General features: G+C 35.0%; 2 protein-coding genes across 2 annotated transcripts; both read right to left on the bottom strand.

The window, feature by feature from the left end:
* Nucleotides 1-12,674: 12,674 nt before the first annotated feature.
* GLYI8 (Lactoylglutathione lyase / glyoxalase I family protein) lies at nucleotides 12,675-13,586 on the bottom strand. Its single transcript, XM_079037500.1, has 2 exons — nucleotides 13,249-13,586; nucleotides 12,675-13,158 (listed from the first exon to the last, which is right to left on the bottom strand). The coding sequence occupies exons 1-2, from the start codon at nucleotides 13,552-13,554 to the stop codon at nucleotides 12,904-12,906; spliced, it is 561 nt and encodes a 186-aa protein (XP_078893626.1). The 5' UTR covers nucleotides 13,555-13,586; the 3' UTR covers nucleotides 12,675-12,903.
* Nucleotides 13,587-19,401: 5,815 nt separating this feature from the next.
* Nucleotides 19,402-21,574, bottom strand: LOC145098331 (serine carboxypeptidase-like 40). Its single transcript, XM_079035970.1, has 7 exons — nucleotides 21,109-21,574; nucleotides 20,897-21,004; nucleotides 20,545-20,819; nucleotides 20,169-20,426; nucleotides 19,862-20,073; nucleotides 19,665-19,770; nucleotides 19,402-19,563 (listed from the first exon to the last, which is right to left on the bottom strand). The coding sequence occupies exons 1-7, from the start codon at nucleotides 21,479-21,481 to the stop codon at nucleotides 19,402-19,404; spliced, it is 1,494 nt and encodes a 497-aa protein (XP_078892096.1). The 5' UTR covers nucleotides 21,482-21,574.
* Nucleotides 21,575-23,617: the final 2,043 nt, after the last annotated feature.

Raw genomic sequence — 23,617 nt, 5'->3', positions numbered from 1 at the left:
CTAAACAGAAGTCCTCTTTACTATTGAATTTAGTTGGTAATTAATTGTTTTAGTTGCTAGTTAGTTAATTTGTGTGTTGGTTATTCTAATTAAGTTCCTAGTCTTGTAAAACTAGAGAAAACCCCCTTTTGTTATTTGTTTTATTTAGATAATATTAGCATTTATTTTAATTGTTTACCGTTCCTTGTGTTCGATACCCTACTTGCTTGAACTATATTACTAATCGATAGGTACATTGCCTTTCGTGTGTTTATTTTGTGTCTAAGTTAGTAGGATTAAAACTAGTTGGTTTTACACACATCAAGTTTTTGGCGCCGTTGCCGGGGAACGGTTCAAATAGTTAATTTTATTTGCTAATTGTTATCGGTTTTATTTTATTGATTATTTTTTTATTTATTTTAATTTTTATCTTTATTTTTTATTATGTATTTTCCAAATCTCGATGCTTTTGATGCTTTTCTTGAGGAAGTAGTGCAGGAAGATGAGGATTATGACTCGGATGAAGATTTGAAGAAATTTGATAGATGGTTAGATATCATCTTGTCTAACGATCAAGAACAATCTGAGTCACAAGAGCTAGATTTACAAGATGATGAATTTAATCCAGAAAGAGACTTGGAGGAGCTGCAAAGGTTGCTAGCAGAGAGGTCAGACGAAGAACAAGAACAAGCTGAATTGCAGGAACCAAGTTGTGGTTTGACCATTACCATGACATGGTCCCCTGTTCTTCCGGTTTGTGTTTCAAAGCATGGGGTGACGATTCCAACTTTGGAGAAAGTTCTGAAGCGCGATCCATTTCTGATTAGTACCCGACCGGTCCCAACCCTTGTCAACATTCTTGGGTTTTATGAATTCAAGCTCGTTTGGAAAATTTTAGAAGAAAAGAGCCAAATTTTACAAATTGGTCCAAAGAAAATATTTAATGCAATGGATGGATTAGCAATGAGTTTATTGGAAATTTATTAAGTTGGGAGTCCAGCTCAAGACTCGCACAAAAAGAAGCGCTTGCGGGAGGCAACCCGTCATTAGAGTTTTCTTTTCTTTTTCTTTCTAAACTTCTAGTGTTTAAGGATAATTTAGGATTTTTTTATTTTAATGTTTTTTTTATTACTTGGTTTTTGTTTTTGATCTTTTCAGTTTGAAGCTTAGGATTGCATGTGAGGGTCTAGCGTCAAGGCTAACGAAGCGAGAAATTGAGTCTAGGCGAGAGAGGAAACGAAGTTTTGAGTCAAGCTATGAGTCCGGTGATGAAAGAGGTTATTAAGAGCTCATTTACTAAAGAAAAAATGGGGAAAGTATCAATTTAATATTCCCCACACACATCAGAATCGGACCTGGAGCAGAAACATTTTCTTTATACAACGATGGACTCGGCGAGTGCACTTACCTACTCGACGAGTCCCAGTATAAAAACTCGACTTCTGCCAGTATTACGCTACAACTCGGCGAGCCACCCTACAGACTCGACGAGTTGATCCTTAATTTGTCTTTCAAGCTGATGATTTGATACGACAATTGGCTACACCTTTGAAGAACATTTTCCGAGCGTTTCCGACAGTTTTTTTTCGTCTACATTTGGAGCTATACCACACGATACTTGACACCCAAGGCATGGAAAAGTTGTTCCCATGTCTAAAGTTAATTGAAGATGGAGCTAAATTGAAGACGATCAGCCTCGCCACTGCTATCCCAGGGGAGTTTGTTCCAATTCCCTCTTTACTTTAGTATTTTTCTTTATCATGCATAGCATGCAATGGGGACATTGCATGAATTAAGTGTGGGGTAGGGGGTTGGTCATATTAGTTGAATTAGAATTGGTCATATTAGTTGAATTAGAATCCTATTTTAGGTATAATTTTAAAATTTTGCATACCAAAAATGTTGCTTAGGACTTAATTTAGAAAATTTTGGTAAAAGTAATTAGGATTCCATGCTAGTATTATGTTGATGATTGCATGAAAACCCAAATGTTTAGTTGAGCCTATATACGTTCTAGTGCATTTGTGGCTTCCTTATTCTAGTGAAATCATGGGACAAAAACACGACCTCGCTTAGTTTGAAGGATTCAATATGTTTAGCATCGTGTACCAGAAATGTATCCAGGAAAATTATTATCGCTAACCAATAAGGGTTGAAGTTGAGCGCCCCTGCTTAAGCATGTAGGGTTTTGAGTGAAAAAAGTGAGTTACATGTTAAAAAAAAGTGAGAGAATTACAAGAAAAATTTGAAGAATTTTTGGAGCATCAAAGTTAAGTATGAAGTTCAAAGATCAAAGTTCTGAAAAAAAAAAGTTGAAGATACCAAAAATCAAACAACAAGGTGGTGAATTCAAAGAAATTAAAGATCAAATGTCAAAGAAGTGAAGAATTCCAAAGAGCTCCAATGTGGTATCATAAATTGTAATTGTCTAGATTATGTATGCTTGGGTTGCTCAACCAAAAATACCTTGAGGTTAAGAGGTTTTCTGAGGATGGATTCGGAGGGATGCATAAAATGAGCATTGTTCGGAAAAAGTGGGCGAATGTTTATGAGGATTGTGAGTATTTGGAGTATGGGGGGTTATTAGGAAAATTTTAGACACAAATGCATGCGTTGTGGTCTTGGCATAATGGCTGGGTTCGATTGGGATTGTCTTATGTAATATTAGTGTACTAAAATTCAGTTTTGCTTGGGGGCAAGCAAAAGTCAAGTGTGGGGTATTTTGATATGGACATATTTAGTTATAAAATTCATGCATTATCTTAATACTTTATGTTGTTTTTGTCTCATTTAATGAACAAAAGGTGCTTAATTAGTTTATAATTTCATTTTTCAGCAACAATTACATGCTCGGGTGGAAAATGAAGCGGAACTAGCGATTGGAAGCTTGGATCTTGGATTTTGAAGAAAGAAGGATGTTGTTGGACAGCTTGACCCCTCGTCAGTGTTTTGGCCGTATCTCATGAACCGTAACTCCGATTGACGAGATTCAAAATGTTCTGAAAAGTAGACACAATTTCGGACGACTTTCGTGTTTTGAGAAAATGCTGATTCGAAACATACTCGGCGAGTAGGGTCGATTACTCGCCGAGTTGGTCAGAAGTTTCGCGATTCTGGACGCGCTGACTTGCCGAACACGGGGTTTAAGTGACGGACTCGCCGAGTAGGTCACTGGACTCGCCGAGTAGCCTCTGTTTTGTGAAAATCTATATAAAGGGACTTTCAGATCGATATCATATGATGGAGAGAAACCCTAGGAGGCTGAGAAACGATTGGAAGTGCTACTAGGTCGTGAGGAACTGAAGAATCAACCCTACATTCAATTGTGAAGAGAATCAAGAGAATTTTGGTTTATTCTTAGTAACTTTTTGATTTGAATCATGTTTACATACTTTGATTTTGTTTTTGAGTTTATGTTTACTGCAATCATGAGCTAAAAACTTATTCTTCTGTTAGGGTAGACAATTTTGTGAACATGGATTGATTATTTGAGTAGGATTATTTTTAATTGGTAATTATGTTTTGTTAAGCTTGTTAAAGAACCTTATGTGTTGACAATAACTATTCTTCTGTTAATAAATTAGTAATTAAGTTGTATGAACATCTCTTAGTTATTAATTTCATATGATTTATTGTGACCACATAGTTGTATGTCTAGGAATAACGAATGTGAAACTAGAATTAACTAGAAGATAGGTAAGTTAATGTGTGAGATTGTTTGATGAACATCAACAATAGGTTAATTGAAGGGTCAATTTAATTAACCATTACAAGTCTTACTTAACCCGAATCAATAATCTAGGAAACCTGTTAATTTAGACAACTGGCCATTGCTTGAGTTAATTTGTTTTCTAAGAATTAGGAATAATTTGTTTTCTAAGAATTAGGAATAGCGAACGTGAACCTAATTATCTTAATCGGTAGCCAATGAAGAATTAATCTGATACGTTAAAATCATCCATGGGAACAAATGAGTCGTACCTAAACAGAAGTCCTCTTTACTATTGAATTTAGTTGGTAATTAATTGTTTTAGTTGCTAGTTAGTTAATTTGTGTGTTGGTTATTCTAATTAAGTTCCTAGTCTTGTAAAACTAGAGAAAACCCCCTTTTGTTATTTGTTTTATTTAGATAATATTAGCATTTATTTTAATTGTTTACCGTTCCTTGTGTTCGATACCCTACTTGCTTGAACTATATTACTAATCGATAGGTACATTGCCTTTCGTGTGTTTATTTTGTGTCTAAGTTAGTAGGATTAAAACTAGTTGGTTTTACACACATCACTTCTCGTAGCATCACCACAACCTCTGACTGACTTACACCCTCCGTGGACCAATCATATATAGGTGCATGCACTTACCCAAATTATGCATCACTATATCTGGCGGCAATCGCCATAATAAAACACCCTTCTCTGTTGTAATCCATATTCTTGGACAATCTCACTTTCTGTCATAATCGAAAGGACTTCCACTGGAATCATAGATGTTTAACCTACCACTTTCCGTCTCCACTCAAGCCTCAAAATTATCCGAAATCCAATGCATTAAATTCGGATACCTCGTACACTACCATAGAACCTTACGACATGTCGTCTCATCCACTGATCTTCCTGATCCACAACCTGAAATTGGTTGTCTAATCTTCTGCCCTTCCCAAGCTAAATAACAGCCCTATTATTGAACCAGAATTCCTCAACCGTCGAACTCACCCTACGAGCCAACCATCTCGAATTCACCATTTTGACCTCGAAGAATTTCTGTTCACCCCAAGGTCTCCGACAAACGACCAATTGCCATGGAGATACTCATCCTTTTCAAACATAACACATTCATTATCTCGCTCTGCACCTCGTCTCAATCACCAATAACCCTGGGCTCATGAGTTCGCATTGCCGGTCTCTCCGTATCCAGATCTCTAACCATTCTCGATCGAATCTCTAATCCCCTCAATAAAATACCCGGTTCTCCCCCACTTAGGGTTCGAACCAACCCCAATCGGCGCACCAGCAATCTATCCCACATATTGTTTCCACCATTAACATCGTACCGACTCCTGGAAGGTGCTACACAACGCTTGATGATCTCCTGACAGAGATCGAGCAACTCCAATGCCCCAAAACTCAGATGAAATCCTCAGAACTTCCTACCATGACTGCCTTTAGTTATTCAGAATCTTACACCATTCCATCACCGGACCTCCCAACCGTCCGGTATTAACCCTGACTCTTAGTCTGGAAGTAATGATCTACCGTACTCCTTATCATCGACTCATCAACCAACGTTCCATCACATCACTTATCATAAGAGCAGAAACCATATTTCCACTCTTAATACCCATCAAAGGCAATAAGGGCCACCGATCTGATATAATCCTCTTGATCGTCCGACGTTGCAGCTAACACATGCCCTACTATACTCAATTAGGGTGTCTCCTGGTCCTTGACCATCTCAGTCCCCACTGACGACCTGTTCACGCTATATCTTTACCTCGTGGCAGACCTACTGCCACATACTCTGTTTGAAGATCACCATCCGTGAAATCCCACAGGGCTCACCCCCAACTCAAAAACCGAATCTCAACACCTCTTATGTCTCCCACATGAAACGAATATAGCACCACTCGGGTCACATAAAGTGACCTCTCCACTATCGGTCGGTCGCCCAGCCCAGACCGTATTCTCCCATAACGCATCATCCCTACTCATCCCTGAGTCTTGCGACTCCAACTGGCATATCACCCACAATCCCTCGGAGCTCACTCGATTTTCCTTTTTAAGGGATGCTCCACTAAAACTTTTTCATCATGGCCTTCTGGCCCCACACTCATTCACTTCGATCTCAGTCTAGACAATCCCCACAGAATAACTGGTAAAAACCATAAACACTAACCGCTACATGTCATGACACTCAAACCGTGTGGTCACCTCTCGATCTGCTATGCATCATGGTACCTGTACCATGTTATCTCCTCTTAATCTTCTACGAATCATGGTACTCGAACCACGTTTCTTTTTCTCAATCCATCTCAAATCATGGCACTATAACCCTGACATCAAGTCTCGTCCTGCTACAACTCATGGGACTCGACCCATGACATCACTTCTCAATCTGCTACTTATCATGGTACTCGAACCATGACATCACTTCTCAATGCTCAAATACTGGCTCATACGTGCCTGCTCAGACGACACGTGCTCAAGGAAAAACAACGTCCTCTCGTGAAACATCCGTGTAATCATAGTCACAGACTCTGTCCCCTTCTTGAGGGACAAGAACTCCTGTGCCAACCGTTCCCGCTCCAACGGGGGAACATACTCGTCTTTGAACATGGTGGTGAACCTCTCCTAGGTTACCTCTGAAGTCTCTTGCAAGAGTGAAGTTCGCCGCCACGAACTTCCACCAGTCCTTCGCCCCCAAGCGAAACTGGTTCAGTGTAAACCGAACCCTCAGATGCTCCGGACACGAATAGGTGTAGAAACATCCCTCGATATCAGAAATCCATCTCATCGCAGCAATCAGATCCTGCGTCCCATCAAACTTCAGTGGCTTCGTGTTCCTGAACTCCCGAAACAGCATCCAGTCACCCCCCTGAGGTCTAGCAGCAGCCACAGCTGCAGTAGTTGCAGCAGCCGCAACCTCAGTAACCGTTTCGTATCTCTCGTTGAACGTCTCAATCAAAGTAGTCTTGATAGACCCAAACATCTCCGGTATCTATGTGCAGATAGCCGCAACCCCTTCGTCGTGGATCATCTGACGAAGATCCTCGTCACTCACGCCACCGGTCTCTGGTCTGTGGCGTGTCCCAACCATGATGTCTCTGAAATACAACATAAAAAAAATCAGAGACTCACTCAAGTGTACTCGCAATCGATAACTCAGCCCTACTTGTTTCTTAGTACCCTAAGGATTCTTACTTGGACTGCGCACCGATCCGGTGTTTTCAGTAGTACGGGCCCAATACTACCTTCCACACCGCATCAGCATTCATTCCAAGTCCTCCCCCCTAGGATCCCAGATCACAAGTACTCTACATCTCGATAAGCATAGGCTACCCTTTGGTATACTTCTCATAAGCTCCTCACTGCTACCTACTCACTCTCGAAGCATCTCATAGCAGCACTAATCTCCGAGGCTAAGGCATCATAAATCAGGCCACTCTAGTCCTAATATGAATACCTAGCCTACTCTAGCATGCATAACATATCATATAATATCTCATAACACATAATGTAAGGGTATTTTGGGAAATCACCATTCGGGCGCTGGCTGATCGTACACACTGCTTCGTTCTGCCTTTCTCAAAATCTTTTACTCTTTTAGAAAAATTGATTCTTTTCTGAAAATTTTTACTAAAATCCTCAGTTTGAGTTCAGATACGCCCGAAAGTGCATCCAAATCCCTCCAACCAAGGCTCTGATACCAACTTGTAACAACGTAAATTTTCAAACAATTTTTCATTTTTAAAACATAATTCATTCATAACAAAACCCATTGCATCACATAATATCTCAATGAACAACCCCAAAATCTCAAGTACATAAATCTTCATCAGTGTGTACATATCATGTCGGCGCCTTCCCACGATCCTCACGAGTACCTGAAACACATAACACAACAACTGTAAGCATAAATGCTTAGTGAGTTCCCCAAATACCATATACAACACATACGCCTTTCTAGGTCATAACTCTGTGGGATCTTCCGATCCAAGTGTCTCAGGGGACTTCCGTCCCGAATCCCGGTAGACCTTCCGGTCCTACCCGTATCGACCTTCCGGTCCGTAACCTCCTGACCTTCCGGTCCATGTCATCTTGACCTTCCGGTCCATATCATCTTGACCTTCCGGTCCTTACCATACATAACATACATAGCTTATACATATCACATAACCGCATATAGCACATACATCTCATAGTATACAAGACCTTCCGGTCACACATAGGTACCCGTCCACGTACAGTATAGTGAGAAGACTCACCTCCCATGATGTCTAGTAAACCTTCTGGCTTGATAACCTCGATCGAGCCTCCGCCTAACACATAAGGCAAACATCTCTAATTAATACTTTCTCTTGTTCTCATCACTAATAATGGGTAAAGAGCATTCTACCCCTCCCTGACCTCTCTTGAATCAGCTTAACCAAGACCCCATGGTCAACTGAAGTCAACTGTAGTCAACGGTCAACTTTAACCAGACTCGTCGAGTGCACTCAGGTGACTCGGCGAGTCCATGCTTTTCCTCTGAACCCTCCTAAGGTCTCACTCGACTCGTCGAGTTAACCTTTCACTCGACGGGTTACTACTGATCACGAATCGCGGGGCAACCCGACTCGACTCGTCGAGTCCCCATATGGACTCGATGAGTTCCCTCCCTTACATCAATCAAATGACCTTCTGAGGTCAGATCTGTTTCTCTAACTTATAGATCTGACCTTCTTACACTCAAAAATCACATAAAGGTCCAAACTTTAAGCTTATACAACACTCTTATGCCCTTATATGAAGACATAGCTCCTAAAATGGCAACCTAGATCCATATCTCCAATGGAACAACATAAAGCAGAATGGTTGGGACTCTCTGGACCTCTTAAGGCCCAGATCTAAGACTTATTCCACCTTGGGACCTCATAAGCTTCGAATCCAAGCTAAAGAAGGAATAAGAAAACCCTAGATTCAAGAAAACCACCAAATACATGAGAATGAGCATATATTCATACCTCATACAGCAGTCCCATGTGAAGAGATGCTAGATCCACTGCCCCCATCTCGTTCCTTGCTCGAGTCATGCTCTTTTCCTTCCACAAAACCCACCAAATTACTCGATTTCATCATAAGAACTCTCCCAAGGCTCCAATGGCGATTTAGGGTTTCTCACGGGAGATATGAGGCGCATCCAAGGTCATAAGTTCCTTTAAATAGACTCCAACCCCGGAACTTAGGGTTTTCTCTGCCCAACACCTACTCGGGGAGTCCATACTTGGAATCGTCGAGTCCTTTCATTAAATACCCGCAATCAACTTGACGTGACTCGACGAGTCAGACTCTCGACTTGTCGAGTCCCTCCTAAATCCTCCAAATTGAAACACAAACTGACATACCTGAAATCCTGGATGTTACAAGTGAGTGTGGGCGGGGGCCCTTATCTCACTATCAGCAGGAGTATAGACGGGGTTCCATAACTCATCAGTAGCAGACCAGGGGCGGAGCCCAAGTTAGGCGAGGCCTTAGATCAAGAGTACAGTAGAGTATGTTTCCTTATGTATTAGCATGTTTATATGATTGTATGTGTATAGCGGGTGAGGCCCAGAGACAGGCGGGGCCTAAGAGAGACAGATTTGTATACCGAGCGGGGCTTGATGTTAGGCGGGGCCTGATGTCGTGTGGGGCCCGATGCCGGGCAAGTCCCTATGCAGTGGGCAGGGCCCCAGTTCGTGATTATGTGTATGGTATATGGTAGATTGGGGAACTCATCAAGTTTCGTGCTTATGGTTTTCAGTTTTCGTTTCAGGTACTTCCGGTAGCGGAGGTAAGAGCTTGAGATGACTGCACCACACACACCAAGAAGTTTAGCCTGGGATGTTTTACTCTGATAAAATAAGCATGTTTTAAATTAATAGCCTGTTTTGAGAAAACAACTTATGTTTATGAAAGAAATGACTTGTTAATTAGGGTTTGTTTAATGATTTAAAAATGAAAATTTTGGACCGTATTTTTGGGATGTTTGATTCCATGACATGGTAGTTCTCAGCTTCGCGACTGTTTTGTCCTGATGTTCCCACGATGTGGCCAAGAGTCCTCCACGTCATGGTGAGGGTTGACATGGTTGACCGTTGACTTTTGACCCGTTTGACTTTGTTTGGTGCTAGCCGGTTCACAGGAACGATCAATGCACGAGGTGACCGTGTTGCTGTATTTTCTTGGGTCTTTGATTCAGGTGAGTTTCCTCACTATACTATGTGTTACAATATATATATATATATATATATATATATATATATCTTTATATGTCAGGATATAGGAGTAGTGGTATGCTGATTAGAGTACTAGTAGATTGGTGGGCGTGTAGTGGAGTGCCCTAGGGGCGTTATATAGTCCCATTGGATAATTTGAGAACTCTATCTAGGCTTTCTTTCCTGTTCCTTGTTTGGTTGTGGCTTTAAAGTAGGATAACATGTTCGATGTCTTTTTCACCTTTGGTTACATATAGATATGCATTCCTTGGAGTTCTGTCGGTAGTGACATAGTGTACTGTATGATCCATGGTATGAAGTAGTGAGCTATTAGACAAGCAGACTAGTGTAGATAGTTTCCTATGTTTATATGTTTACTTGATTGCTTATTTGTTACATATGTCCACTTATTGGGTGGTGGGTTATGGTGGCACTGCTTTGTGCTGCAGGCCAAGATACTCAAAAGGGCCAACGGTGTAATGCAGGCTTGGTGTGGATCAACCATATACTGAGTCAGAGCGGCCTATGTGTACTGGAGGCCTTGCGAGGTGGTCCAGTCAAATTGTAGGCTCCAAAGAGCGGTCCAGGCATACTCTAGGCCTTGTGAGGTGGGTCGGATGGACTGAAGGCTCATATGTGCATGCATTGTATGTGTATTATGGTATGTGGTATTTTAGGGGAACTCACTAAGCTGTGACTTATAGTTGTGGATTAAAGATTTTTTCAGGTACCATTGGTGATCATAGAAAGGCGAAGACATGACTGTACACACTCATCAACAATAATGGAACTTCCACATTATTTATATTAATATGATTTTCAAACAACTATATTTGGAACAAATGGGTTTCCATAACCCGTGTTTTATATAAATGATGATTTTACCTTATTTAAAAATGAAAATTGTTCTTGTGAAAATAAAATGTACATCTACACAACTTATTAAAATGTACGTATAGTGTCTACAATATATATATATATATATATATATATATATATATATATATATATATATATATATATATATATATTAACAAATCAATGGAAGTTAGTTGTTATTTTTTTGCATTTAATCATAGTTTTAGAAATATTAAGTATAATATATTAGTAAAAGTAGTACATTTTCAGCTTGTGTTGCATATGTAGATTGCCAAGAAAAACCCAATAGCCATAAGTAGGTTGCCTAATAACCATAAAAAAATGCTATAATTGAGTTTTTTTTTTCTTATTAAAGCATTTTACTTTGAAAGTATATTGTTATAATTAGACAGTTTTTTTCAAAGAATGCCTAGTTATAGCAATGTACTTCCAAAGCACAAGGATTTAATAAAAAAATTGAATTTTAGAAAAACAACAAAGTGAAATGGATAAATGAAATAACAACTTTTGAAAATAGGATGTTATATTAACATATCAAACAACACTTCTGATGTTCGCCTACAACCATTTTAAATGAAAGAATTAATGACTAGAAGTATCAAATTCAAGTAGCTAGATTTTATCGAAACATAATGACATGTGAAATTATTGAAAATAAATGATAGAGATATGAAGCTCACTTTATCAATGTTGATCAGAAACGAGGGGTAGTGGGCGCGGGGAGGATTTGAAAAGATCGTGAACTCGGGAGCCACTTAAACCACTTTTAGTACCCCCGAAGTAGAGTGGCAATAATAAACACAAATAAAATAACCGGAAAAACAAATACAATATAATTTAAACTAATATTTACAGGAAGCCCACTTGCATGTAGAAAAATAAATAAAATTCAAGAGAAAAAGACTACATATAACTTTGAAGTTGATTTGAGGTTCTCAATGGTGGTTTTCGATGGTTGGTGGTGATTTTTGGTGTCTGATAAAACCTATATGTAGAAAAGTAAATCAAATTCAAGAAAAAAAATTACATGTAATTTTGAAGTTGATTTTAGGTTCTTAGCTTTCTGATGGTATGACAGAGATCTTAATGCTTTAAACAGAGACCTAACCTAAAATGAGTCTTACTCGAAGGAAGAAAGAGGAATGAATCCATCAAGAATAAGCGTGCAAGGCAAGCTTGTTCTTTAGCAAAATCTCTTTCAAGCAAACTATCCAGTTTAGTGATTGCATGCTAGGGATTACAACATGATAGGATATCGGTTTATAGTGGTGTTCGATGGCTGATGGTGGTTTTTGGTGTTTGATGATAGTTGGCAGTGACTGATCTACATGTAATTTCTGGTGTCTAATGATTGTTAGCGGTGACTTGATGTTGATTTTAGCTTCTCAGTGGTGATTTCCATTGGCTGGTGGCGGTGGCCGATGATCGAGTCAATAAATCAATTAATTTAATTTTCAACTTATAAATAAATAATATCCAACTAATAGAAGTAGTATAGTCTTATCAATGTATGTTAGGGACTAAAACACAAAATAAAACAATAATAAACAAATAATAACCAAACAAAAAACTGAAAATCAAATATAAAAGGTAGTATAATCTTATATTCATGTTTGTCTACGAATTAAACGATGCAAAACTAAACTTAGGAGCCAAACGAGTAATTTTATCAAACCATAACGACCATTATAGTAATTTATTTTTCCGGATACCTCACTTCACATATATTATCCTAACCCTGCATATTTTGACCTACACTTTCCCTTGAAATTACATACATCTTCTCAACCTAATTTTTACCTACATACAACCCAGTTTCACCTCATCATCAAAACCCACAACATCAACATAAGTCATCATCAAGTTAAAAAAAAATGTTGAATTTCCAGCGTTGCACCTTTTTTCAGAAAAAAGGCCTAATTGCTTCTACTAAATTTTACAAAAACAGTAAAAAGACGAGTCTCCAATATTGGAATAAGATGATAATCCTTGTCGCTGTCAAATTTTCTTATGCATCACACTTTTAACAACAAATCATCTTTTTCATATTACAATCCAGAATAAGTCATGACAAATCGAACTAGAAGTATTCTTCAGCTAGCTTTGGCAGCATTTGCGTCGAGCTCCACTGGAGGATTATGCCGATCAAATGGTAGTTTAATCCGGTTAAAAGAACCTACTGGCTTCAGTTTGACGTTCTCGCAGTTGCAAATCTCGATCATGAATCCATCTGGATCGTTGAAAAAAAGCTGATCAATCACCCCATCTTCCTCCCCTCCAACTGTTCTTTTCATGTATTTGATCCCCAAATCCTTCAATTTCTGCTCCATAGCTCCCATGTCCTCGCACTGAACAATTAATTGTAAACCCTAATGAAAAACACAAATCGAAGAGTAGGAAAGATCGAGAGAACCATTATTAATTGATTAATTAAGAACCTGAAAGGATATGTGATTATCCATGGGATCCAATTCATGGTTATTTGGTAACTTGTCTTCATCGTTGGCTTGAACTAGATGAATCCCAATTCCGTAATTGAACAACCAGGCGCCATCGAAATCAAACGCCTGTGGTCGCTCGATCAACACGAAGCCCAACGCCTTGGTGTAGAAATCCACGGAGTCCTTGACTGACGTGCAGAGCCTCGACACATGGTTTAGCGACATGAGAGGGAGCTCATGTTCATGTTCAGCTTCATCTTCTTTGGGTTTGCGATTCTTATTGTCTTCCGATTTCCTCTCCATATTTGTCCTCCTCGAATTGGGATAGAGGTTTTGGCGGGGTTTTATGCTACCAGACGCCGAGGATCTGGAATGTGGCGGTTGATGACACCTTGACACGTAGTATGACGTGAACACTTGGGTTACGCGTGGACGAGCTTGGAAGTGACGCGTGCCAGTGTCGCATTTTTAATGACTTTGAGCTTAAGCTAGGTTCTCAGTTTCTCATATGATAACAAGTTCAAATGTTGAAAGATTACTAATTAGTAATTGGGTTAATATTAGTAATTGGGTTAATATTATAGAAGGTACTAAAATTTTAATTTGTAATTAGAAAAAGCTATAATATTTATTTTATTATTGTTATGATCATAATTTTTTTACAGAATTATTATTTTAGCCCACTTAACGAGTTTTAATGGTTAATTTGGTTAAATTTTTTACAAAATCAGTCGTAAAATGTTCCAATTTAGTCCTTGAGGTTTGCAAAAAATTATACCACATGACTTTTTAACTTTATTTTTCGTTTTTTGTATATTTTATTTATTTTCAGTTTTTTTTTATAAATATATATACATTTTTATTTGCTTTTTCTATATACTTTATTTATTTTCATTTTTTAACTTTATTTTTCAACAATTTGATTTTTTTTACCTTTTATACCTTTTGTTTTCTATTTTATAGTGTATATATAGACTATATTAGAGTTTTTTTTGTTTTTTTTTTTCATATTTCTTTTTGTATTATATTTTAATTTTTTCATCTTTTTATTTTTTTCTTATTTGTTTTCCAATTATTTGTTTTTATTATTATTATTTTTTTGTATTTTTAACTTATATGGACCGAGTATTTTGAAAATCTTCCAAATTTAAAAAGCATGCACTTCCTAAGCCATTTTACAATGTAATATACAAGAAAAACCGATACTTATACATGAAATATATAATATAATTCCTATATAATATATGAACTAAAAACACACATGACTATTTGGTTTTCTAAATGCTCAATTTTTACTTTGCAAATCGTTGAGTCCATTCTGCAGCTAATGCATCATGTTTACTTCTGTCTACCAAGTACAAATGAGTAATTCCTGGAACTTGAGGTTTATTTGCAACAATTGAAAAACAAAATTATCAACTTTATCCAAATTTCAGATTTTTAAAGATGCTAAAAGATTATAATATAACAATTCGGCTAGGGAATTTAAGGATTAAACTATAACAAAAAGAATGAAATACATACAAGGGTTAGGGTTGGTGAAGATTGATCTCAAAGCAAGTAGCACTTTTGAAATTGTTAAAGCACGACTCCAACTATTTTCTTCCAAGATATCCAAGCTAACATTGTCTGTTGAATCTACATTGCAATGATATATTCGTGTTTTGAAATACAAAAAATAAAAAACAAATAATTGGAAAACAAATAAGAAAAAAATAAAAAGATGAAAAAATTAAAATATAATACAGAATGAAATATGAAAAAAAACTAAAAAAACTCCAATATACTCTATAATACACTATAAAATAGAAAACAAACGGTATACAAGGTAAAAAAAATCAAATTGTTGAAAAATAAAGTTAAAAAATGAAAATAAATAAAATATATAGACAAAGAAAATAAAAATGTATATATATTTATAAAAAAAACCGAAAATAAATAGAGTATACAAAAAAAATAAATAAATAAAGTTAAAAAGTCATGTGGTGTAATTTTTTGCAAACCTCAGGGACTAAATTGGAACATTTTAGGACTGATTTTGCAAAAAATTTAACCAAGTTAACCATAAAACTCGTTAAGTGGATTAGAGTAATAATTCTATGAAAAAGTTGTGACCATAACAATAATAAAAAAAATATTAGGGCTTTTCTTAATTACGGGTTAAAAATTTAGGGTTTTTATAATATTAACCTTTACTAATTTATATGGAAACTTTCATTATTTAAAGTTTAATTATAAGCAAGTATAGAATACTCGAGTCGATAATCGATTATAAATAAAAAAAATAAAACAATAAAATACATGTACACATATCAAAACCAAAAGGGTGTTGAACGTTGATTATTCCGTTTTAAGACAAATCTCCCATTTCTATACTAATAAAAAGGTAGATTTTTTTAGTGGAGAGAAGGTAAAATCATGTGGTTTACTATTTAAGTGAAAGACAAAAAAAAAAAAAAATACTAGTTGCAGGTTCAGGTCGGGTTGTATAACAATTTTTTTTTTAAAGTTTTTATAATTGTACTCGATGAGGTCTTGTATCTTGATATTAGTTGTGGGGTCAGGACCCGAAAGATGACAAGTAATTTTCGATTTGTGCAATTGTATATCACGGTATCAACGTATACATTGAAGCGGGAGAAGAACAACATGTTGAGAACAAACTTTTTTATTGTTTTTTTTCTTGTATTTATCTAATTATCTTTAACTTGTATTGAATTATTTTTTTTATTGGATTATACCTTAAATGAATTCGGTGCCTATTAAAACATAAAATGTGAGTTTTTGAAAATTTGATTTATATATATTTTGTTTTCAAAAACATTAAGGTGGTTCACTCTAAGTTTTTAAGATGAGTCACAATTTATAATTATTTATAATCTCTTATAAAAGATTAAAAAAAGATGGGTCAAGTGACCCGCTTTTTATATACATAGACTCGCCAATGATTTTTTTACCATTTGTCATCTTATTATACCTCTTAATTAATGCAATGCTACTTGTCAACCTATTGATTATCCATTTTAAATTTTAAATTTTAAATTTCTCACTTTAATTATATTAAATTAATAAACTAAAAATTAAATTAAATTAATACAGAATATAAGGTGATATAATTTCACATATTTATTTGAATCAACAAGTATAATTTTTTATAACTAAAAAAATATATCTTAATTAATAATTTATTTAAAATAATTTAAGTTTTTACTATGAAAATTTAATTAATTTTATAACTATTGTTCTCATGGATTAATAGTTTTATAAAATATATAAGGGGAACCCGGATCATCTGCTGCGATAGTAATGGAAGCTGTTACTATAATTTAATGTTTTAGTGTTTATTTAAATTACTTTTATTAGCAACCTAACTCAATTTAATATTTCTCTCGTACATACATACATACATATATATATATACATACATACATATATAACTCAATTTAATATTTCTCTCGTATATATATATATATATATATATATATATATATATATATATATATATATATATATATATATATAATTCAACTAAATATAATTATTTGTATGTATTAGCAATCAAATCTAATCTATCTATTTAAATAATAAAAAAATATCAGAAAAACACGTTACTATATATTAGTCTCTATTTATAAAGAAAAATTATAGACTTTAATATATATCGTTTTATTCATATAACTTATATTTTATAGTTTTCGTTTAAAACTAAAAATTGTACCACCAATAATTGTGAGTTTATGACTAAGTTTTTTTCCTGGTGGATGGAGCAAGTGTAGACGGTAGATGACCACATAGACATCCGATTTTGGCATGTTTTATGGGCGGTAAAACCACCCCATGTCTTTTTTTTTCAGCGGCAAAGTGTCGAAGACAAGTTTGTGCCGATCAATTTTGGATAAACTACTATAAATGGGACAAACGATACTAGAACGATAGAACCAAATTCAAAGGTTCTCTTCTTATGGTTAATTTAAGTTTATACTATCTAGGAAAATTAGTTTTGTAGCGGTTAAAAACTGTTTTTTTTTTTTTTTTTTTTTTTTTTTTTTTTTTTTTTTAATTATTATTATTATTATTATGAGAAATTAAATATTTTTGTACTTTTTTTTATAAATCTTTCTATCCAAATTAAATGATGATATGTATAACATTTAATTTAATGTTTACTTAATAAAATTTAATGTTATTTTAATATATTATATATGAGTAAGAGGATTGTTAGAAATAAAAAATAAAAAGATATTTAATTTCACTTTTTTTATTAAAATAATCGGAAAAAAAAGTTTGTAATATTTTCAAAAAACTATTAATAACCGACGATTCAGTTTAACCACCTAACTGGTTCTAAACAAACTAGTTCGGTTTTAAAAAGGGAAAATGACTTATTAAGGTAACTAACTATTTCAATTGTCCATATATAGGTAATGTTCTTTTTTTTGTACACATTAAGGTAACTAACTTGTTTTGTTTGTTCACATTTAGGTAATATGACCGGCTATCACCTGTTTTTGCTTATGTGGCATCCACCTGGCATTACGTTGCACCTACGTGGCATGGTGCATATATGGGAAAATGACTTATTAAGGTAACTAACTATTTCAATTGTCCATATATAGGTAATGTTCTTTTTTTTTTTATACACATTAAGGTAACTAACTTGTTTTGTTTGTTCACATTTATGTAATATGACCGACTATCACATGTTTTAGCTTATGTGGTATCCACCTGGCATATGACTTGAATACGTTACACCTACGTGGCATCCACCTGACATATGACTTGTTTTCTTTCTTCTTCCTCATCTTATTCTTCAAAACAACAAGATGAATTTCAAGTTGATCATCCATGTGATTGCGGCTTACCATCTCGTGTGAAGATTTCAAGAACTCCTGACAACCATGGAAGAAAATTTAGAGTTTGTCAAAACTCGATGGTAAATCAATATTGTTGAATATGTTGCAGGAGTTCTTGAAATCTTCACACGAGATGGTAAACCGCAATCGATGATCAACTTGAAATTCATCTTGTCATTTTGAAGAATAAGATGAGGAAGAAGAAGCCATCATCGACCGATCTAGGGTTTAGAATTAGGGGTGGAATCGTATGACACGGTTATAGTGTAATCGAATGAAGACAATATATGCACCATGCCACGTAGGTGCAACGTATTCAAGTCATATGCCAGGTGGATGCCACATAAGCAAAAACATGTGATAGGCAGTCATATTACCTAAATGTGAACAAACAAAACAAGTTAGTTACCTTAATGTGTACAAAAAAAAGAACATTACCTATATATGGACAACTGAAATAGTTAGTTACCTTAATAAGTCATTTTCCCATATATGCACCATGCCACGTAGGTGCAACGTATTCAAGTCATATGCCAGGTGGATGCCACATAAGCAAAAACAGGTGATAGCCGGTCATATTACCTAAATGTGAACAAACAAAACAAGTTAGTTACCTTAATGTGTACAAAAAAAAGAACATTACCTATATATGAACAATTGAAATAGTTAGTTACCTTAATAAGTCATTTTCCCTTTTAAAAAATAGGTCAAAAAGTGTACCTCCAGAGTCCAGGTTTTGTGGACTCAATCTATAGTCATTAATTATGTGAACTCCAATTTTGAAGAAAAGTCCACATATATAGGGATATTGAGCACTCAAAAAACGCATCGAGGACTAATGAAAAAAAATACCCGAATATTTAATGTCGAGTCCCTCAGACTTAATGATTGTTTTTGGTAAAATAAATTTTTTGATTATTTTTTGGAACGTTGGGTTAAAAAATGGTTACATTTGTATAAAAATAAATAATTAAATAGGTGTTAAATTGACGTTAAAAAAAAAGGTGTTAAATTGGAGAAGATGTGGTTATGAACTTGACCTCTTTGATCATTAACTAGTCATACAAAGGCCAAATAATTATAAGATAGATCGCTGAAGTTCACATAATAGATATTCTTAAAAATTTGAGCTTCAACAAATATGTAATTAACTACGCTCAAAGTAAAACCCGCTGGACATATGGTTGAATGTCGTTGTGGTTAATGGGTCTCGGATTAATAGCAAAAAAAAAAAAAACAACATGATAGCGAAAATGTACGTCATTAATTCTAAAAAGAAGAATTAATAAATTCAAAATCAACTTAATCGATATCTTGAACCATTAAGAGGTTTCCCAGTCAAGAAATGTGTAACCAGTCCAAGTGCGGTCTTTGGTTTGTAGCTTGGCACCTGGTGACCGGCTCCAAGCACTGTGGCGAATGTTAGATCTCCTTCATAGACTTGAGCAAATCCACCCACCTGTGGTTTAATTTATGAAATCAATTTCTAATCAAATCACATGTGATTCATCATATAGAACATCATATATATCTGTCTGCATATAAATAAATTAACCATACCTTCCCTTGATAAAGCCATGGATGCCATGGAGTCTTTATGGGAAGACTCATTGAATTGATGGAATACTTGGTTGAGGTGACTGGCACCCTTGCATCAGTATCACCACTATATACGCAAGAAAAAGCACACTTCATGATTAATTACTTGATTTCCCATATCCAAATACAGTTTACTATAAGGTTAATTAATTATATACCTGTATATCCACACGCGAAGGTTATCCTTCATGAATTCTCTAAGGAGTGGAATGATCGTCGAAGGGCTATCTTTCCATATGTTGATGACATCGCTGCATGGTTCCCAATCATGATCAAGCTTTGTGACATTGGCATGCAGAGCTTCTTGAACATCTTGACGATTCATATAAACATATGTGTAGTGTTCGCTGCATGGATCAATAGCTCGCGACTGATCGATGCACAAAAAATAGAAACAGATCATGTTTCATCTTTAATTTTTGGATTCAGCTATATAATTAATGTTCATGAAGATTATTGACTTACCATCGGCTTGGGCTTGGACGTAAGAATTTGTTTAGAGCATACAGGCGCATAGATGTTGTAGATATCAATATTGACAATATTTTGACCAACTTCAGCGTTCGCTTCCAAGCATTTATCTGACTGTTTGGTTGTATTCGGGGAAAAATCACAATATATACGAATCTGATCAAGTATTTCATCTGAAACAATAGCATGTGAACCAAAGTAATCATACATCCCTATGGTATCAGTCTCATCGTTGATCACCGCGTTCCCAATCTGTATTATATCAAATGCAACATCATCTTGATCAAGTTGATAAAAAGAAACTAAACGACTAAAGAATTCTAGATATCAATTACTAAAACTCGAAAAAAAGTAAGGAAGAAAGAGTTACAAGGATCCCCTTAAGATTGATTAGGGTTTTATTGGCCATCTTGTTGTAGTAAAGAATGGTATGTGCAAGCTGAGGCACATAGTGGCCAGCATAACTTTCTCCTGAAATGTAAAATTCTCTTTCTTTGTACTCTGGAAATCTCTCCAGCCAATTCAACAAGAACACATAATTGTCCGCTGCTGTTGATTCGTCTCCACAGTTTATATAATCTGATGACGAATTTGAATAAGAAAACCCTACACCCGCAGGTGACTCCAGAAACAAAACATTCGCCGCTGAAAACATGAAAATATAAACATAAGTTTAACATGAATGTACAGAAATCTTCTATTTCGCCAATGTATAGCAATACCATGGTTCCATGAAAAATCATTTCTATAAAGAGTTTTGCCATCGCTGTTGACTCGGAATGGCCCAAGCTCCTGCATAGCTCCATAAGCGAGTGACGAACAACCTGGCCCTGTAAAACATGTACAATTCGTTCATTTCGAAAGTAGTTCATATATATACTATGGAAAAAAGCACACGATCATCATTCATCAGATATAGTTTAAGGTTTGTTACCTCCGTTAAGCCAAAGAAGGAGTGGTAATGATTCGTTAGAGGTTTGATCAGCTTCAACAAAGTAATAGTAAAATGCCCTACCGGCCGATTCGTTTACAGTAACATACCCGCCGTACTGGTCAAATCTGACGTATGGTTGACCAGGCAATTTGTGGATTTTATCGTTCTCCTTCAGACCTTCTTGAAGAAGAATGCTAGCGTTGTTCACATGTTGAGGTGGCTCGAAATGGCTGGTGTCAATGGCGGAGTTAAGGGACCATTTGGCCCTGTAAAGATGGTTAAGAGCTTGTGTCTGTTTGTTGCCTGCATGGGTTTGGCATAGAAAGCTTGAAAAGAGAAGAAAGATATAAAGAACACAAAGGGTAGTCTTCATATATTACTGCCTCGAGATATTAAATTTGAAATAGGTTAATGTGGTGGTGTTAATTACCACGAAGTACTTAATAGCGGTTGATCATCAATTTGGAACGAATAAGTTGATCGGAGGTTTTAGAGATAAGATGAGAGTGTTAGTTGATAGCTATCATTAGGTAAACTTATCATATCTTAACATTTGATATGGTAAGAAGATAAGTAGGAATAAAATATAAGGGTCTTTTATTATTTCATTAGTTTTTTTAATGGTAAAAGAGAAAAATCTCGAATAAAATAATAAATTTATTTTTCTATTGACAAGTGTTATATAATTAGAACTTCTCGTTAATATTATATATCACATATCATATTACTTGTCATCCTATTAATTATCCATTTCAAATTTCAAATTTTAAATTTCTACTCTAATTACATTAAATTAACAATTGATAATTTATTTTAAAATTTAAAATTTAAATTTGTCATTCTAATTATATTAAATTAATAACTGATTTTTCATTTTAAATTTCAAATTTTAAATTCTTTCACTCTAATAATATTGAATTAATAATATTAAATTAAAAATTAAAAATTAAAAAAAATAAATAGAGATTATAAGGTGATATAACTTCACATATTTATTTAAATCAACGATTATAATTTTATATAATTAAAGAAATATCTCTTAAGTAATAATTTATTCAAAATAATTTATTAATAATTTTGATTTTTTAATATGAAAGTTTAATTAATTTTATAACCGTGTTTCTCATGGGTTATAAACTAGTAAATTAATAAAGGAGCACTAGTGAGAAGCTAGGAAAACCACCCCTAAACCACTACAAGACTCGATTGCAACTTGCAAGCTACAAAAGGATTTGAAATCAAATCCCACAAATGTCTAATTTACCCTCGCTTCTTATACTCTTATATGCCTATGTTCCCTTGAGTGCTCTAGATGTAACACAACAAGATTTCAGTTTCAAAGAAATTAGAAAAGTGTGTAATATGAAGTGTCAATTTAAATGTGAATGGATGGGTCAATTCCCTTGCGTTAGCATAACGGTGACAAAACTAAAACTTTTGTCATAAATAAGATAATGACCAAGTTTGAAATCCATTTAAGTTTAAACAAGTCATTTTATAATTAATTAAGTGTTTTTTATGTTTATAGTCTTACTTATGTGAAGAATAGAATATAACAAACTAGATGCTTAAAATAATTAATTAAATGATTTATATGTTTACAATCATACTATAGTAGCATGTTATATCATGTAGCTTTGCAATAAACTATGATATGGTGGGAGTGAAGCATTAGTTGGAGTGTGAAACTTGAAATAAACAAGAAAATGTTGTTTAAAAATGGTTATAAAATGTGCACTTGCATTTAGTTTTATAGCATGATACTAGAATGTAATTAGTAAAATATGAGATTTTAATACGCGTAATCATTATTTGTTAAGTAAATTTTAAAGCGAAGTCAAAAGGAAATATTTGCAATATGAATCAACTCATTTGGATTTGAAATGAGAAAGTTTAATTTGATGATTATGAGAAAAGTTATGCAACCCTCATGTTCATGTTCTTATAAGTCACAATCCACAGAGTTTTAGAATGAACTCAAAACATGAGAGTTGTAGTACACAATTTAAGCTTCCCATGAATATAAAAATCATGTCAAACGTAGGTATATCGATGAAGTTATGGACTCTGTAAGATGGGAGATACCAGCCATATGGCCTACGCAACCTGCATGACTTTCAACCCAATAACCTAGTGATTGTGTAAATAAAAAAGAAATCTCAAAGTTTTAGTGACCCTTGCATGTGGCTCGTATGAATTCCTACATGTCCCACGTGAGATCTTGTAGCAAAATGTAGTACTTTCGGGCTTTTAAGCCATTTTGCACCACATTTAGAGTTAAACTTTTCACAAATAGTATATGCAAGTTAGGGTGTGGAAAATGAGTGTATTCGCTGAATTTTAGGTGAATTAAGCTATAAACCAAGGGTATTAACAAGAATCATTATCCCCATGATTTAATCATAAGGTAACCACCTTCAGCCTCTTAATTTCTTGATAGATGTGATGAACATATATGTGTGCATGTGATGAATGGTTTATTTTTTAGACTTGAATGTCGCATTTTAGT

Source organism: Lactuca serriola, chromosome 4 (assembly GCF_051521515.1).
Source record: "Lactuca serriola cultivar US96UC23 chromosome 4, Lser_US96UC23_V15, whole genome shotgun sequence".
NCBI lineage: Eukaryota > Viridiplantae > Streptophyta > Magnoliopsida > Asterales > Asteraceae > Lactuca > Lactuca serriola.
This window is presented reverse-complemented; position numbering and strand designations above follow the sequence as displayed.

Coding starts and splice junctions, on each gene's coding strand:
- GLYI8 (XM_079037500.1), bottom strand. CDS start 13,554: ATGGAGAGGAAATCGGAAGACAATAAGAATCGCAAACCCAAAGAAGAT. Junction 13,159..13,248: donor ATAATCACATATCCTTTCAG/GTTCTTAATTAA, acceptor TTAATTGTTCAG/TGCGAGGACATGGGAGCTAT.
- LOC145098331 (XM_079035970.1), bottom strand. CDS start 21,481: ATGAAGACTACCCTTTGTGTTCTTTATATCTTTCTTCTCTTTTCAAGC. Junction 20,074..20,168: donor CGTCCAAGCCCAAGCCGATG/GTAAGTCAATAA, acceptor TGCATCGATCAG/TCGCGAGCTATTGATCCATG. Junction 19,771..19,861: donor CTTCGCGTGTGGATATACAG/GTATATAATTAA, acceptor TTGCGTATATAG/TGGTGATACTGATGCAAGGG.